The following is an 18,518-nucleotide window of genomic DNA, read 5'->3' on the forward strand; positions in this document are numbered from 1 at the left end:
GTGGTAACCATAATGAAGGAAGTCTATAGGCTATATCCGCCATTGGTAGCGTGCATTCTAGGTGCGTTCTAGCAAGGCCCTCTAGATGGCATTAGTTCTAGCGTGTGTGTTGTCAACGGGCGGCCGTTCGACACAAGCTTGTGATTGATGATTGATTGATAGTTTATTGTTGCAAGTAAACAGCAATAGAGAAGGGAGGAACATGCCATCCCAACCCTAGTAATACATGGGGAGGTGCGTTCGTGTGTACGTGTCGGCGTGTGTCAACGGGCGCGAGTCTCTAGGGCCCGGATCCAAAGAGAAGGCTGCTTACCGACATCGGTATCGTTACCGAGCGTTGGCCCGGACGACATCGCTAAATTCAGATCCAAAGAGGAGACTTAACGATATCGCTCGGGCTTCGCTACTGCAGAAAGCCAACTGATTGGGTAAGCGCCACGATGATGTCATCAGACTCGACACCCAATCACAGCAAGTCTTTGAAAAAATTTCAGCCAATCATACGGCTGCATTCCTCAGCTGTGGCGGCCAACGCTGTCAGATTGTCGTACTCAACCGCCAGAAGATCAAAACGGTCTTTTGGGCTGCAATAACGAAACTCATTTATAGTTATCGTTAAAAAAGTTAGATCCTGATGTTTCTTGGCAATAGTTAGGCAACTTAGGCGTTAGAAACCGGTAAATACTTTGCTCTCTCACCTTACACACGGCAGGAAAGTACTTTTACCCAGAAAAAGGTTGAACCACTCAGGAAAATGCGGCGGCCGAGGTTCAGTGAGTCTGAGCTGCTGACAATGGTTGAGGAGGTGGAGAAGAGAGAGGCAGTCATCATGGGGAAACATGACTACGGGGTATAACGGGAGAAGAAGCAGCCTATAGCTGGCAGCAAGTCGTCCTCAGCCTCTTATGGTTGCCGATTTCCGACACAAAAACTCTCTCCTGGGCCCCGATAACTGGATTCATATAATGTTATAGTCATAATGATTGATTATTAGTGCTTCTGGGCAATAGTTAAGGGTCAGAAACCGGTAAATACGATGCTCTGAGTACGACTATCTGGCAATGGTACTTAGAGATGCCAGATTTTCATGTGACAGTGACACTCTTTACCGGGGAGGGGGCCGGGGCACGGGCCGGGGTGGAGGTAAGCAGCAGCGAGGCTGCGCTTGTGTTGATATTATAGTCGTGTGCAGTGTGTACAGATCATCCTTTTATAATTAAATTTGCTCTGTGTACTCTAAAACCTATATCTAATGCTAAATAATCATAAATAAGTTTATCATAATGAACTTCGTTACGTTTACGCAGGAGCTGGGGCTCTCGTTAAGTTAACCACGCTGTGACGTCATAGTTTGGCTTCTTGGATGCCATTAACGAATGTTTACATCGGTATCTCAGTTAGCGAGATCGGTAACGCTTCTTGGATCTAGGCCCGGGGCACGGGCCGGGGTGGAGGTAAGCAGCAGCGAGGCAGCGCTTTTGTTGATATATTAGTCGTGTGCAGTGTGTACAACTCATCCTTTTATAATTAAATTTGCTCTGTGTACTCTAAAACCTATATCTAATGCTAAAAAAATCATAAATAAGTTTATCATGATGAACTTCGTTACGTTTACGAAGGAGCTGGGGCTCTCGTTAAGTTAACCACGCTGTGACGTCATAGTTTAGCTTCTTGGATGCCATTAACGAATGTATACATCGGTATCTCAGTTAGCGAGATCGTTAACGCTTCTTGGATCTATGCCCAGGGCCGGCGGCGGCGGCGGCTACACATGCTCGTTTTGAATGATGAATTATGGTACATACAATACTTATTTTGGCATTACCATGAGGTGATAACTGTTTTTCGTACATTATATCATTTGCTTATTTCTTTTACTTTGGCCAGACAATTCTTATAGCTGATAAAGAAAAAAACATACGTCCTTGAGTGAGTGACGGTAACTCTGCTGGGTGGTGAGTCTGTCAGACGTCACTCACGTCAGCTTGCCTCAGGCCTCCAGCCCGTCCCCACACTACGCCCCACTGACTTTTTCCCCTTCCTTATGAACATTCTAACTGCCTCTGTTTTACCATCGAGGATATAGAAATACTGGAAAAGAAGTAGGAACAGTCAAGTGACGGAGAGGGGCGAAGAAAAGAAAGAATAGACGAAATACTGGCCATTCTCTCCCCCCCGCTTCCTCAAACCTTCTAAATGACTGTCTCTTTGTTGTCGAGGAAGTAGCCTAATAGTGAAAACATAATGAAAACTAAGTAGCTACTCTACGGTTTCAGAGCTGGTTATCTTTCCGCTTTTTTTCTCCCCATAATGGAAAAAAGAAATGAAGATATATGATTAGTTAACTAGACAAATTATTGGTACGATTTTGATGGGATGATTTTTTTTTCTTGAATGCCAAAACGAGGATATAGAAATAGAAATGCAAGTTGACTGATTGATTGTGTCTTATTCTCCGTCTTTCCTGCCCTGGTTATTTGGGTATTTATTTATTATCACGATGTAACGAATCGTTTTTCTAAGGGTATTTGCAATGTCTGTAGTGTAATATTTGTGATTCTTATCTCCGTATAAAAGCTCTTGCTGTCCCCGCCGCGCCCAGCAATGGATAAAATTGTTTCCGGTCAACCTATTTCTACCCCCTTGACGTATCAGAAACTTACTAATAAATAAAAATAAATAAAGTAATTCAAAGGCTCTCCACCATGAATGTGTCCGTGTGTAAGTGTGTCTTACTCAAGTGGCAGATTCTCTCTCTCTCTCTCTCTCTCTCTCTCTCTCTCTCTCTCTCTCTCTCTCTCTCTCTCTCTCTCTCTCTCTCTCTCTCTCTCTCAGACACGCTTGTACGTATCTCTTATCATCATTGCTGTCTATTTTGCGCTGATTTTTCCTGAATAATAAAATCAACAGCGAGGTAGCTACATACATGATGCGTGTGTACGACATTTGTTTGCCGAGTGGAGATGTCTCCATTCTTCCGCCAAGCCTGTGACGAGAGACAGAGGGAGGGAGTAAAGGAGGGAGGGAGGGGGAGAGAGAGTTACCTCCGTTTTTGTTATACTCTTTTTATTTTTACTTTCCAGTAGCTTCTTTTCACTCATTATTCATTATTGTTTTGCACTATTGATTCGGTACCAGTACCTAGTGTTCATGAGCGTTATCATTGTTCAGATAAATGAGTACGATGCTAGGTGTTAGAAGCGCGAAAATTTGAAAACGTCGTAGCTTATGCTTTATTGGTTAAATTTCCTTCCTCACCCTCCCGCAACAAAAGGTAATGGGGCTACCTCTGTTCTGTTCAATTGAGCCCATCTTCACTCAATCGCCCTTACCTGACTTCTCCGTCTTAGGAGATATCCACACCACCTTCACTTTCTTTCCTTTCACCGAACGGTGAAAATAAATAAAATCTCTTCTACCCCTCTATCTATTTAGTTTTATGTTACCTTGTTCTATCCGTTGGGCTCCTCTGCTCACAACCATATTTCATTTCTGTTGTCGCCCTGTAGGCCACACTGCTGATTCCACCCCACCAAGTGGGCAGATCTGAGATGTGTTTTTGCACGGCACGACGGGACGACCACCTGGGTGTTCTGTTGTTGATTTCTCTTCCCTTCTTTCTTTCTAGAGACCCTATGTGTCCATGGCTTTACTGAGGTGATTGTCACTGGAAGGAAGGCTTTGGTGGTGTCACTGGAAACCCCATTCACAAGTTTTTTACCTCTCCTAGTCCTAACGGCAACACAACTCTCACATCTCTTTCTAAGCCAACTGTTGTTCGCTCATAACAATCAATCCTACTTCAATCGATACAGATAGTGTGATTCCACTATGTCTGTTGTTAAAATTCTTAAGAGCGATGTTTTCTATGTCCTGTCCGACCTCAATCCTTAAGACCCGATGGAATCCTTACTGTTGTCCTTAAAAACTGTGCTTCCGTGCTGCATCTTATCTGATCAAACACTTTCATATGTACCTATCAATATGTACCTTTCTTTCCTACTAGAACACCTACATATAGCCCAAGTAGCCTCCAGAAAAAGGGTGGGCGTTCAAATCCCCAAACTAATGCCATATAGCTTTACTTTCCTAAATTTCTATTTTTTATCAGTCCTTAACCGAAACATTCTTAAGCATCTATCAACCTCTGACTTTCCATATGAAAGCCATTATGGGTTCGGCAAGGAGCATTATACTGGTGATCCTCTTGCATTCCTAACTGACTATTTGCCGTTTCGGTGAAACTTTCCCTGTTGCCTTAGACACCTGCAAAGCTTTTGACAGAGTCTGGCACAAATCTTTACTCTCTAAACTACCATTCTACGGATTCCATCCTTCCCTGTGGACTTTTCAATCCAGTTTCCTTTCTGGGTTATCTATCTCTGCTTTGGTAGACTATCACTGTTAATTCCTTAGGCTTAGATAAATATCTGAATTCGTCTACATGTGCCTGTAATTTAATGACTGAGTAACTTTTATTAAATATCTTGAGTGCCTTCAGTTAAATCTCTGAGTCCATTGAATTAAATGTCTGAGTTCTTTAAATTTTATTTCTTCTCATTAACTGATTAAATTTATTATTATCCATTTTATCTGCTTTTTGTATTTATTTATCTATTTATATCATGTATTCCTGTATATCAGTTTTATATAATTAAATTCTATTCATTTTAAGTCACCCCCCCCCCAAAAAAAAAGGACCATAGGTTGCGTGTGGCGAGGACATTCAGCTCTCGGAAAAAATGTCATACCTTGGTAGCGCAGATCATAACAATAAGAGTTTTAGGTGTCGAGTGTTTCCAGAGAAAAACAAAAATACCCAGGAAGTTTCAAGTCAGGTCATTAGTCAGGTCAGGTCGAGTTGGCAGGTGTGTCTTAGGCGCGGCGAGCGGGGCGGGATAACACAGGCAAAGAGATATTTATAGTACACCGAAAGTGGGAATATCACATATGTTGTGTGAGTGTATGTCTTTGTTATGCAGATAACTAGGTGAAGAAGGTAAATACAAGTAGAGCAGTAGTAATTAGTACTCATCTAGTCTGGGAACCACAAGTAGTTCCCTTTGTCCACCAAGATGGGTCAGAACACGCAAAGGGATGAACCGGGAAAATCCCCCCCCCCCCCCCCACACACACACACACAATCAGCAAGACGCAGCAGGATAACACTGAATAAACACAGCTCCAGGAACAAGCAGGCGACTGGGCGGCTGGGCGGAGTGCAAATGATGACCTGACCGAGTGACCTGGCGTTAACCTGAGAGAGAGAGAGAGAGAGAGAGAGAGAGAGAGAGAGAGAGAGAGAGAGAGAGCATAATGAACTTAATCACCACAGGGGACCTATGGGCGGCCCTGTTCCTGTCCACGGTGTCTGCTGGTCTGATTCTGTGGGCGCTACAGTGGGCGTGGGGGCGGGCTAGCGGAAAGCGTGGGCTTACCCTCGACACATCTATACTGTATACGTGGAGCATTTTGTTTGAGGAGCCGCCGCCACATATTCCTACTAATATGTCTGGCAGGGTGAGTGTGTTCCCCTTATTCGTACTCTATTCCTTACCATGATCTTTATACCCTTAGCGGCACTCAATCACATTCTTTCCATATAACCTCACAAACATAGCAACAATTAGAACATAGTTTTTTTCCCCTTTGAGTCAACCTAACTCACACGTACCCGGTCATCCTTTTTTATATACTTAACCTTTGTTTCCACCTTACACCATTTCTCAAATGATTGCCGCGTCTCTTTATGAGAGGTGTGTTTCCTTAGCATACACCCATCCTTTATATCTCCTTGAAACTTGACATACACTTTCTTCATAACCTTAACGGATTCTAGTATAACCTGACGTGACCAAAAGCATTTACTCGGCTGCCTTGCTACGACTGCCCTAACGTCAAGAATCATAATACATAATGATTTGATAAATTAATGGACCGGAGGATAAAAAAAAACACGAGTACTGGTGCTTATAATTAACTGACCAGAGAAACAAGCTCGGTTTGCGACCTAGCTTCCAGAGAAACTAGAACCTGATGAGCCATAAGACCATATTTTCCTAAAACCGGTTTGGGTACCTAGTGGCAAGTTATTAAGAACCAAGAAACAGAAAGATCTATACCCAGTATTATCCCAAACATTTGATATGGCTGAAGTAATGGACATTATTTTGTACTCTTTAGCGCGGTGAGAACGAATGATCCGTTAGGGATTAGTGTGATAATCGCAATACGCCAGAGAGCAGGAGAGTTTCCTTTTCTGATTAAAATGCGAACAATAACTGCTGAGTTAGGTGGTAACATTCTGCCATCATGCAAAAAATTGGAACAAACACAACTTAATAATCCGTGCCACCATAGGAGTCGAGATCAAACAACAACTTGTGAAGCTAAAAAGACTTAAAAGCAAATTATGTTAGGGAATATTAGGGGAAACAAATTTGAAGTAGAACATCTTCCTCATAAATCTGTTTGAAAAAAAGAAAAAAAAAAATCAACTTTCTCTAATGGAGAAGAGGCTAAGGTCTCATCTGGTTTACTGAAAAGGGGAAATTTATGAATTATGACCGAATCGCGCAGACGGATCAACAGTGCGGATACCGTAATGGGCGAACTACTGGTAGTCTCCCTGCTCTTCTAATTTTCTCCTAGTTATCCTCTCTTAGCCATATCGGTGAAACTTTTGATATTGTCTTAGGTATCTCGGAAGCTTAAGACAGAGACTGCCACAAATCTTTGCGTTTAAAATATATTCCTACAAATTCTAACCTTTTCTCTTTAGTTTTGCCTCCGGTTTCTTTTACAGGCCGTTTTATCTCTGCTGGAGTAGACGATCACTGTTCTTCCACTATATCAATCAAGTGTGGTGTTCAGCAGGGTCCTGTTTTATTTCCCACTTTCTTTCTATTGTTTAATAATGACCTTTCTCTAACAAATTCCGCCGATAACTGCATTATTCAACTTCTTCTAACATAATACAAGACTGTAGGCTGGAAATTACATGACGAATAACATCTGGCGGCAAATGTGACAGAAGGAATTCAGTGACTTTCAATGCCTCAAAAACTCTATTTCTCCACTTAAGAACTTGACACAATCGTATAAACACCTATACTCATCTTTTCAGTAACACTCAGCTATCCCCTTCTACACTTAAAATTCTAGGTGTATTCCTAATCCAAAATCTTAACTGGAAACTTCATATATAATATTTTGTGTGAATCAACTTTCACCAGGTTAGGCATTCTTTATCGTCTTCCCTAATGTTTGCCCCTCTCAGATGATATCCATATACAAAGGTATTATCCGCTCTCGTATAAAGTAAGCATCTCGTTTGTGTGTGGTTCGGATCCATTTATACAACACTATTTGGCATGATAGAGTTAAGGGCTCGTCGTCTAATCAACACTCTTCCTCTTCCTGTCAGACTTCTACCTCTCAGTTCAGCCACAATGTTGCCTTTTTAAAAAATTTATCGATATTTTGATGGTAACTTCTTCTGAGCTTTCAATCTGCAGGCCTCCTCAACTCCCATGGCCCTGCTGCACATGCCTTTCCACTCATTATTGGCCCTATTTAACTCAGATCATAAATTCAGGAGGTAACTAACATCTTTATTCCGTTATCCCTTCCGCTGGTGAAGTCAGGAACGACATTCCTGTGCCTATTTTCTATTGCTAATGAACTCTTTCAAGAGATGGGTATCAAGACACCTCTCCCGCCACAGCTCATCCTGACTTCTGGTTAAGCCGGCGTCACTAGACCCAAATCTGGCGAGCACGAGCTCTTGCTGGCAGCTTTTGCTCGCGAGCAAGTCACTGTTGTCGTCACACTGACGAGCGACAAGGGGCGAGCGGCGAGCAACATTGTAAACAAAGCCTCAACCATGGCGCCTACTACACCTACGCTTCGCATTACGGCTAAGTGTGCAGCTGTGACGGCATTACTTGCCGTTATTCAACGAGCTCAGAAGAAGAAAAGACGAGTCTGGGTTCGGTCATGGCTGAAGAGAAGGGAGGGAGACCCCATGATGTGTACATCATAACATCATAACTTTCTTCAGCGTAGACTTACAGAAATCTGGATGGCTGTGGTCCCATAACTCGGGATGGTCCCTGACTCTTGCTATCAAAGAGTGTACAATGAAGGAGGACAAGTGAACTTTTGAACGAGGAGAGGTGGCCATGGCGAGTGTTTATATCAGCTGGCCTGGGCGGTCTTGGTCTTGGTCTTGGAAATCAAAATAAAATCCAACACTACTTTTCTCAACATTATAAAATATTACAAACACCGTCAAACATAAAAGGAGTATGTGAATAAGTTTTCTAATATCATGGGTATACGGATTCAATACACTAGGTAATATATATTATTCACATATCGGTGCACCAAAGAGCTCATTTGACTGCCTGCTTGCGGCTCGCCGAGCTGCTCCCCGTCCAAGCGGCGAGCAAAACGCAGGAGCAAAAGCTCGGAAGCAAGCCATCCCTCCAGCAAAAGCTGCCAGCAAAGGCTCGTGCTCGCCAGATTTGGTCCAGTGTGACGCCATCTTTACTCGTTCTTTTCTTATATGCTAGTGCAATGCTTAGCGGTTTGTTTGTTTTTTCGCTGTTTGTTTTTGCCCTTGAGTTGCCTCCTTTTATGTAAATAAAGTGTGGCCATCCCGACTAAGGAGAGATGGGAAAGTAAAATTGTTTGAGATCCTTGACTACATGCCTTAAGTCTCTGTAAGAAATAGAAGGAGCAATGACTTGACATAATTACTAAAGTTAAATGGTAATATTTATCAATGTCATGCAAAAAATAAAAGCGCTGGTATTTTTTTATATTTATTTAAGCCTAGTTTTGAGAAAAATGTAATCACAGTTTGGTTTCCAATTTGGTGTCCCAGTGAAGTTACAGTCTGCCCTTATATGAATGTTATGGGTTAAATAATACCATACTAATGCATGTACATCGTGATGTAGCACCTCGTTCCCCCTTATAAAAGGTATTGACTGCTCAAGGGCGAGGGAACAGTACAGGCTAAACCCTCATTGTCGTGAGGTTTGGTCTAAAAGCTCCCCGGTGCAGATTCCGCACTGGTACTTCCACTATCCTCCTTCCACTTCCTTTTCTTCCCCTTCGTTGGTGTTATTCTTTTTTTCTTTCTGAGTTCAATTACTTTTTCTATGCATGCAGCTGAGGTTCCTTTCCAAACAGCGTTCCCTCACGCACTGAGGGTGGAGATCGTGGAGCAGTGACCTCTTGCCATGACGAAAGGCGCCAACTGAGTTGTGAGATTCGTTAGAAACTACTGATATGTGATTATTACACATTATTCATTGCAAAAAAACGTACAGTAATGACTCCAAGCGCGCCACGCCCACATGCGGGGTATATAAATCCCTTCGCTAGGGGCATTTAAATTTACGGCAGACAAAAAAAAAATATACACCACCACTCGATGTCTAAGTCAGTATATGTTGAGACAGCATGTAACTCAATTTTGTATATTTTCAATTTTTATTTTAATATTCGACGGCGTTCTCTCCCCTTAAACCTATCAACAGTGGTGTCCCACATGGCTCTGTCCTATTTATCACTGTATTTCTGTTGCTCTTTAATTAACTTATTTACAAAAGAAACATCCCTACCCACTCGTACACCGATGACTTTACTGTACTTTCCTTTGCATCTCAGAGAAGACATTCCCAACAGGGACTGAAGGATTCTAGGCTGGAGGCTGCAGAACTTAACCTCAGATTCCTCGAGGTTAGGCGTTTGGCTGAGTCGTCAGAGTAACGGCCCCGTATTCAGGAGGACGCGAGTTCAATCCCCGCCCGGTGCCACCAAGCTGGGATTTTTCAGCCGCCGCCGAGTGGCTTAAAACTACCCACATGCTGTCCAGAAGACCACCTACCAACCCGGACTCTAGATTCTAGGATCAAAGATGAGCTCTGGGAGGGCAGCATGAGCCAATTCAAGATGGCACCACTATAAACACTCGCCTGCGCCAGAACGAGCTGGGCCGACCATCAGGACCCACCGGAGAGTAGCCTTGGACCGACCATCAGGATCCACCGGGAAGAAGCCTACCGGGGCAATAGGCCGCAATGTAAAAAAAATAAAAAAAAAAAAAAAAAAAAAAAAATCGTCTCCACCATTTTTTTTCTTTTTTCTTTTTCTTCCTCACAGATGTTCCCCATATACAAAGGCCGTGCCCGCCTAGTATGGAATATGCATCTTATGGTTGGGGGGGGGCTCGACACACACATCCCTTATGGATAGATTCAAAAGCTCTTCGTCTCATCAGCTCCCTTCTTCTCACTGACAGTCTTGTATCTCCTACAGTCCGCCACACTGTTACAACTCTTTCTATCTTCTGTCGCTATTTTCACGCTGACTGCTCTTCTGAACTTGCTGTCTGCATGCCTTCTCTGTGCCCGCGGCTTCGCTGCACTCGACTATCTACTCTAGTATATCCCTGTACAATCTAAATCCCTAATTCAGGAGTTAGCGAACATCTTGATTTTTCATCCCTTTCACTGGTAAACTCTGGACCAGTCTTCCTTTGTTTCTATTTCCTCTTGTCTACAATACATTTACATATGTGGAGTAATCCGATTTTTTTGTGAACGACAACACCTCTCGAACGAGAAATAAGGCAAAAAATTACATAGTAAATGTATAAACTTAGACTCCACCAACTTTTTCTTTACTCACGAAGAAGCACAAGAATGATGAAGCATGAGACTGGAATAAAATCAAACCCTTGTGGTCTGCTGCAACACGACTGATTCATTTTAATGAAAAACAAAGTCGAACGCAACTTACTCCAGCTAAATTAATGTTCGCCAATGCATAAATACAGTCTTGATGGTTATTTATTGAAGGTCTCTGTAGATTTTTTTTTTTTACAACAAAGGAGGCAGTTCAAGGGCACAAAAAAAGGAAACAATATTAAAAAAAGCCCGCTACTTGCTGCTCCTAAAAAAAAATCAAAAGAGATGGCCGAAAGAGAGGTCAATTTCGGGAGGAGAGGTGTCCTGATACCCTCCTCTTGAAAGAGTTTAAGTTATAGTCAGGAAGAAATACAGATGAAGGAAGATTGTTCCAGAGTTTACCAGCGTGAGGGATGAAAGAGTGAAGATGCTGGTTAACTCTTGCATAAGGGGTTTGGACAGTATAGGGATGAGCATGAGTAGAAAGTCGTGTGCAGCGGGGCCGCGGGATGGGGGGAGGCATGCAATTAGCAAGTTCAGTAGAGCAGTCAGCGTGAAAATATCGATAGAAGATAGAGAGGCAACATCGCGACGGATTCTAAGAGGTAGAAGACTATCAGAAGGAGGAGGAGAATTGATGAGACGAAGAGCCTTAGACTCCACTCTGTCCAGAAGAGCTGTGTGAGTGGGGTCCCCCCCACACGTGAGATGCATATTCCATACGGGGGCGGACAAAGCCCCTGTATATGGATAGCAACTGCACGGGGGAGAAGAACTGGCGGAGACGATACAGAACGCCCAACCTCGAGGAAGCTGATTTAGCGAGAGAGGAGATGTGAAGTTTCCAGTTGAGATTTTGAGTTAAGGATAGACCGATAATATTTAGTGTTGAAGAGGGTGACAGCTGAGTGTTGTCGAAGAATAGGGGATAGGTGTTTGGAAGATTGTGTCGAGTTGATAGGTGGAAAAATTGAGTTTTTGAGGCATTGAAGGTCACAAGGTTCCTTCTATCCCAATCGGAAATGATAGCAAAGTCTGAGGTTAAGCGTTCTGCAGCCTCCAGTCTGCAGTCGTGTACTTCCTGTTGGGATGACCTTCTATTGAAAGAAGTTGAATAATGCAGAGTGGAGTCGTCGGCGTATGAGTGGACAGGACAGTTTGTTATGGAAAGAAGATCATTGATGAATAACAGGAAGAGAGTGGGTGATAGGACAGAGCCCTGTGGAACACCACTGTTGATAGGTTTAGGGAAAGAACAGTGACCGTCTACCACCCCAGAAATAGAACGGCCGGAAAGGAAACTGGAGATAAAGGAACAGAGAGAGGGATATAATCCGAAAGAAGGTAGTTTAGAAAGCAAAGACTTGTGCCAGACTCTATCGAAGGCTTTCGATATGTCTAGCGCAACAGAGAAAGTTTCACCGAAACGGCTAAGAGAGGATGACCAAGAGTCAGTTAGAAGAACAAGAAGATCGCCAGTAGAAAGCTCCTTGCGGAAAACACACTGGCGATCAGATAGAAGGTTAGAAGTGGAAAAGTGCTTTTGAATCTTTCGGTTAAGGATTGATTCAAAAGCTTTAGATAGACAGGAAAGTAAAGCTGTAGTGCGGTAGTTTGAGTGGGAACGGTCACCCTTTTTAAGCACAGGCTGTACAAAGGCATACTTCCAGCAGGAAGGAAAGGTAGATGCTGATAGCCAGAGACGAAAGAGTTTGACCAGGCAGGGTGTCAGCACGGAAGCATAGTTTTTAAGGACAATAGGAGGCACTCCACCAGGTCCATAAGCCTTCTGAGAGTTGAGGCCAGAGAGGGCATAGAAAACATCATTATGAAGAATCTTAATAACAGGCATAAAGGAGTTAGAGGGGAGATGAGTAGGAGGAATATGCTCAGAATTGTCCAGAGTGGAGTTTTTACAAATAAGTTTGAGAGAAGAGTTCAGCCTTAGAGATAGATGAGACGGCAGAGCTGCCGTCAGGGTTAAGGAGAGAAGGGAAAGAGGAAGAAGTGAAATTGGAAGAGATATTTTTGACTAGGTTCCAGAAGTCACGGGAAGAGTTAGAAAAAGCGAGGTGTTGACATTTTCTATTGATGAAAGAGGTTTTGGTAAGTCGGAGAATAGATTTGGCACGATTCCGGGCTGAAATGTAAAGTTCATGATTAGTAGGAATGCGAAGGCTCTGGTACCTTTTGTGAGCTGCCTCTCTATCTTTAAGAGCACGAGAACAAGCATGATTAAACCAAGGCTTTTTAGCATGAGGAGTAGAGAAAGAACGTGGAATGTATGCCTCCATTCCAGAGACAATCACCTCTGTTATGTGCTGGGCACACACATAAGGGTCTCTCTCCTGGAAGAAGTAATCATTCCACGGGAAATCGGAAAAGTACATCCTCAGGTCGTCCCACCGAGCTGAAGCAAAATGCCAGAAGCATCGCCTCTTCGGGGGGTCCAGAGGGTGAACAGGAGCGATAGGACAGGATACAGAAATAAGATTGTGATAGGAGGAGCCCAACGGAGAGAACAGTTTGACAGAGTAAGCAGAAGGATTAGAGGTAAGGATGAGGTCTAGAATGTTGGGCCTGTCTCCAAGACGGTCGGGAATAGGTGTAGGGTGCTGAACCAATTGCTCTAGATCGTTGAGGAGAGCAAAGTTGTAGGCTTGTCATCAGGCTGGTCAGTGAAAGAGGATGAATGGCAAAGCTGGTGGTGAACATTGAAATCTCCCAAGATGGAGATTTCAGCGAAGGGAGAGTGAGTCAAGATGTGCTCCACTTTAGAGTTCAAATAGTCAAAGAATATTACATAGTTAGTAGAGTTAGGTGAGAGATAAACAGCACGAGAGCAAGTGCACGAGAGCAAGTGATGTCGTTGCGCACGTAGGCGCAACATCCAGCTTTGGATTGAAATTTAGGATAGAGATAGTAGGAGGGAACAGAGTAAAGATTGCTGTCAGTAGCCTCAGAAACCTGTGTTTCTGTGAGGAAGAGAAGGTGAGGGTTAGAGGAGAAAAGATGGTGTTCCACAGAATGGAAATTAGAACTAAGACCGCGAAAGTAAGGACAACTCACGTAGTATGTGGATTGTAGGGATTGTGTAGTCTTAAATATATTTAAAAATATGTAGAGTAAGTACTGTCTCTATCTTGGCAACACAACTCTCGTCTTCGTCGCCTACATTCAACCGCCATCCCTCAACTAATTTCCTCCTTCCCCTCCCTTCATTGATATAACCACTATTATGCATGCAGAGCGGCTTTTGTTCTCCTTTTTTTCCTTACTTGCTTTACCTCTATTTTATCTCATTGTCCTCTAATCCCTATTTATCCAGCCATAATATTTCATATCATAACATCAACGATTTACCTTTGTTTCATCTTTTTTTATTTCCTTTCCCTCTCCTCTTCCCATTTCTTTCTCTTTACTGCACATATGGTGTCCACCTACATTCTACACATTACATCCTGTTACCATTTATTTATCTCTATTTCCTATCCTTATCTTGTTATCCTTCCATAGTTCTCAGGCCGTACTAACACTCAAAATGTCTGAACGATTTTTTCCGTTGCTTGTTGTTGTGGGAGATTAAATTTTATGCTTCAGTATTTTCCTTCATATTCTCCATTACGACTCCCTTTGTTATTTTCCCCACAAGTACCACTCATCACTCTCTTTTTCAGATGTTCGTTGGGTGGTGGTGGCTTTACTGCACCCTCGTCACCGTGGTGTACCGTTCTTCCCTCATCGCCCACCTGTCCGTGCCCGGCACCTCCGCCACAATCGATACCTTCAAGCAACTGCTGGAAGCCGACGGCTGGACATGGGGCTATGAGCCGAGCTACGGCGCCGGATGGGAGTGGTTCAAGATGAATACAAACCCGATTATTAAAAGGATATTTCAGGATATGGAGGTAAGGAGACATTAATGTGAAAGGCTTTCTACAGTTTTGTGTCGTTACGAAGTCGATGAAAAAGAACTCATATCGTTTTTTTCAACGCTTGTTGTCCTATCTTTTGCCCCCGGTAACAATGTCAAATGTGGAAAAAAATAGGTAATTTATGTATTTTTCTGATCGACTCTTTGTTAAATAATGCATTTATATGTTTCCCATAACGTCCATATGTGGATTATGATTACGATAATGTGATACTATAAGTATAATAAGTACTAAGTACAGCTCCTTGTTTGCAAATTTTATAAAATTAGCAACCCCAAACTCACCACGCGGAGGTGGCTGTACGTTGAGTTCCACCCTAACCAGCCCCAACCACCCTTCGTTTTGGCTGCTTGTCAAATTACGCAGTGTAGTCTTTCTTAGATTCAAATCTTGCTAGTTCATGAGATGCGTCATCACTTTCGCTAGACGCTACCGAAGAAGGTTGTTCTTGAAATGTTTCTTGGTTGCAAGTCGACGGCTTTTGATGGTCTGTTTTTCCTTCCTGTTTAGATGCTGTCAATCTTCTTGCAAGAGTCATCTTGTTTTTATTTGTTGTTTTAACGTCTAAAGTTCTTATTACCATTTTCCGATTACGTCTCTGGTCGAGTAAGAACTATTTCTCCTGCTGTGGTACCCGACGTTCAGAAGGGCAGCTGCATTTTTTCAAGTAAGAGCACTTACAGGCCGATATGTCGAATAAGGTGGTGTGAGCTGATACCTTGAAGGCCACGAGATATTTCTGTAACGATGCATTCTTCTTTTTCGCGTTCATAGATTTGATGATGTTATCCATTTTATCACGATAACTTCTCAACATTTGATTTATCCGTGCTGACAAAATTGCTGGAATGGCTATTTTCCACAAGTATTCCAGTCTCTCCGTGAACACAGCGGCGATGGCTTTGAATGTAGGTTCCTTTTTTGATGATCTCAACTCAGTTCTCACATGATGGTAGTATTGCATCACATCTTCACAACAGGGAAAAGATCGCAATTGTAAATCTTTTCCTGCTCCAAATATTGGACATGTAACCGATGTTCTAGTAGTAGCGGTAGCCATCCTACAAAGATTAAGGAAAATTCTGTTACGCAACAACAACAACAAAAAAACAGTTATCAGAAAAGTAGATATGAGCAGAGAGATTGAGCCAGTGAGCACACACACACACACACACATATATATATATATATATATATATATATATATATATATATATATATATATATATATATATATATATATATATATATATATATATATATATATATCAGTGGTGGGCACCGATCACTTTTTTGCTGTTCCGATCCTCGATCATCCGATCACTTTGGGCAACTGATCCGATTCCGATCAGCCGATCATTTTTTAAGTACTGTTGTTCCGAGTAATCATTCCGATCATCCGATCATTAAAACTTATAATATTTATTATTTCTTTATAAAATAATAATTAAAAAAAACTATTTTAGGCGTTCTTTACATACTAATTTCAAATAAGTAATAAGTTAATTAGTTGCTTATAAAATTTTTTTTCCTCTTTCTTTTGGTATATAGGACATGGTAAAGAAAAAAAAGTTCAAAAATCTTTATTTTAGGCATTTATTTAAGTCTACCCTTTTTATTCAGTTTATGAAAGTATGGAAAAATAATTGTTCACTATTCTAACTATTGACGTTAATGACTTAAAAATTACGTCACCAAAACAGCAGCCGCCCGGCACGGATGAGACAGACTCCGGCCCTCCGTCGTGCGCCTTTCCCTGACAAACATGGCCAGCATTAACCACGACTTATTGATTGCTGTCGCTGTGTTTGCTGCTGGAGATGAGGGGATAACAGCTAGCTAGATTAAGGCCCTGTCCCACCAACGCACGATACATCTCGAATCACACCGAATTGACTTACTTCGGCACGCCCACGGAAAAATCGGCACTGGTCGGCGGTCAACGAGCGCACATCTTTCCACGCCAGCACGCACCAGCTAGCGGCCAAAAAAGTCGCAGTCAACAATAACTTTATCCGACAGAATTTTTCATCACGAGATACCGTGCCGACACCGTACAATGTTCTTCATTACCGTGTCTCTGCCGGGCAAGCACCGTGCACGTACCGGCTCTTGCCGGATGCGTATCGGCCTTCACCAGGTCATGATTTCTCCCCCCGGTGTTCTCACGGTGTGAGTACGGTGCCCTAGGAATGCACACGGCAGGGTAAAATGCTGTACTGGCTGGCAGTAGCTGGCAACTCACTGGCCCAAGCTTATAATCGGCCACCCTATCCAGGGTTGTAATAATTAAAATAATTAATTAATACAAAGGCCCGCTTCCCTTAAGGGGATGACTCTTAGAACCAGGATTGTACAGAGACACGCCAGTCCTCGTCAACAGACCGACTTGGTCGGCAAGATTTCGCCCATAAAGTCGGTCTGTCGGCACCCTGCCTTTGCCTTTGGCAAAGGCACGTGCACCCTCCTATAGGGGAGGGGGGGGAGCAATCTCTGAAGGCCAGGGTTCCCATTTGGTATTGAAGTACTGTGATTGGTATTGGACTCAAATTTGATAATAAAACGAATGAAATTTGGTATTGAACTATAAAAAAATAAGAAATAAAGGAATACTTAATAGTCATTAGTTACGGCCATGCAGGTAGCGACCCCCGACAACTCTTTTAATTTCCTCGCCAGGCCGTCCCTACCCTATTCCTCCCCCTCTCATACCCACCGGTTAACACGCTTTTTATTACGAGAGTCTCGAGACGTATATAAATCTCGTAAAGAGACATACACGTCTCGCACTATGCAGCGACACACCACCTCCCGCCTCCGGTTAGTTGCCAGCTTTTAACTGTGAAGGTATCACTATTTCGAAGTGGAAAGGTTCCTATGAATCTGGTCGTACTTATCACACCGAGTGGAAACAAGAATTACGAAAACACATATGTTATATGTGCATATGCTATCAGTGCTTTGGCCAGGGTGCCCAATATATAGGCGGTGCTGCTTTAGCGGGGTGTTTACCGGGGTGAACCATGCGATGCCGAGCACTTGGCGGGCACGTACCGTTCTGGTACCGTGTTTTGCCGTGCGAGGATCGGCCAAGACCGTAGTGGTTTCCGCCTTTGCCGGGGGTTAATTCTTGGGACACCGTGCTCGCATCGCCTGTCACCGAGGGAATACTGTGCATATGTACAGTCGCGAAAATGAGTTCCTGTACCTACTGTGGTAAGCCTTCCCCCCAACCGGCAGCGTCGCAGTAGTACTACTCAAGTGTTGTTGTGAATGAACGGTGTTCGTTGTGTTCGGGTGTGAGTGGCGGAGAGGTTCACTGCTATTCAGGAAGTGTAAGGGAGGCTTTATTCATAATTAAGAGGTGAAAATAAATGTAGTATGTGTATGTAACACAGGTTAAACCAAGATATCACTACAAAATAATAACAGCAGAGAGAAGGAGAGACGTTTTATCTAGAGTCGAGACTTTGATGTTCCGCTTCTCCATCAGCATTCACGTGTGAACGTGTTGGCGTCATGTGACCACGGTTTCGAAACACAACACCTAAATTATACCCATACACTACTATGATTCACTATAGTAAGTTAACAGTAACCCAAAACAACCTCTTACATGTGGGTTTCTGCTCTCATAACACAGTGTGAACTATTGAATGGTGGTGCAGTGGGCAGGCAAGCAAACCGTTAAATATTCTCTCTCTCTCTCTCTCTCTCTCTCTCTCTCTCTCTCTCTCTCTCTCTCTATTCAGAGAGAGAGAGAGTGCACACGTTCACACGTGAATGCTGATGGAGAAGCGGAACATCAAAGTCTCGACTCTAGATAAAACGTCTCTTCTTCTCTCTGCTGTTATTATTTTGTAGTGATATCTTGGTTTAA

At 42.9% G+C, this 18,518-nt stretch overlaps 1 protein-coding gene across 1 annotated transcript in view; it reads left to right on the forward strand.

Moving 5' to 3' along the window:
- LOC126992795 (glutamate receptor ionotropic, delta-2-like) overlaps positions 1-18,518 on the forward strand; it is a 66,231-nt gene that overhangs the window by 15,176 nt on the left and 32,537 nt on the right. The window contains exons 4-5 of the mRNA XM_050851625.1: positions 5,336-5,520; positions 14,381-14,611. Coding sequence (XP_050707582.1) covers positions 5,336-5,520; positions 14,381-14,611 — 416 coding nt within the window. The remainder of the gene's footprint in view (positions 1-5,335; positions 5,521-14,380; positions 14,612-18,518) is intronic.

The sequence above is a fragment of the Eriocheir sinensis genome, chromosome 7, assembly GCF_024679095.1.
Source record: "Eriocheir sinensis breed Jianghai 21 chromosome 7, ASM2467909v1, whole genome shotgun sequence".
Lineage (NCBI taxonomy): Eukaryota > Metazoa > Arthropoda > Malacostraca > Decapoda > Varunidae > Eriocheir > Eriocheir sinensis.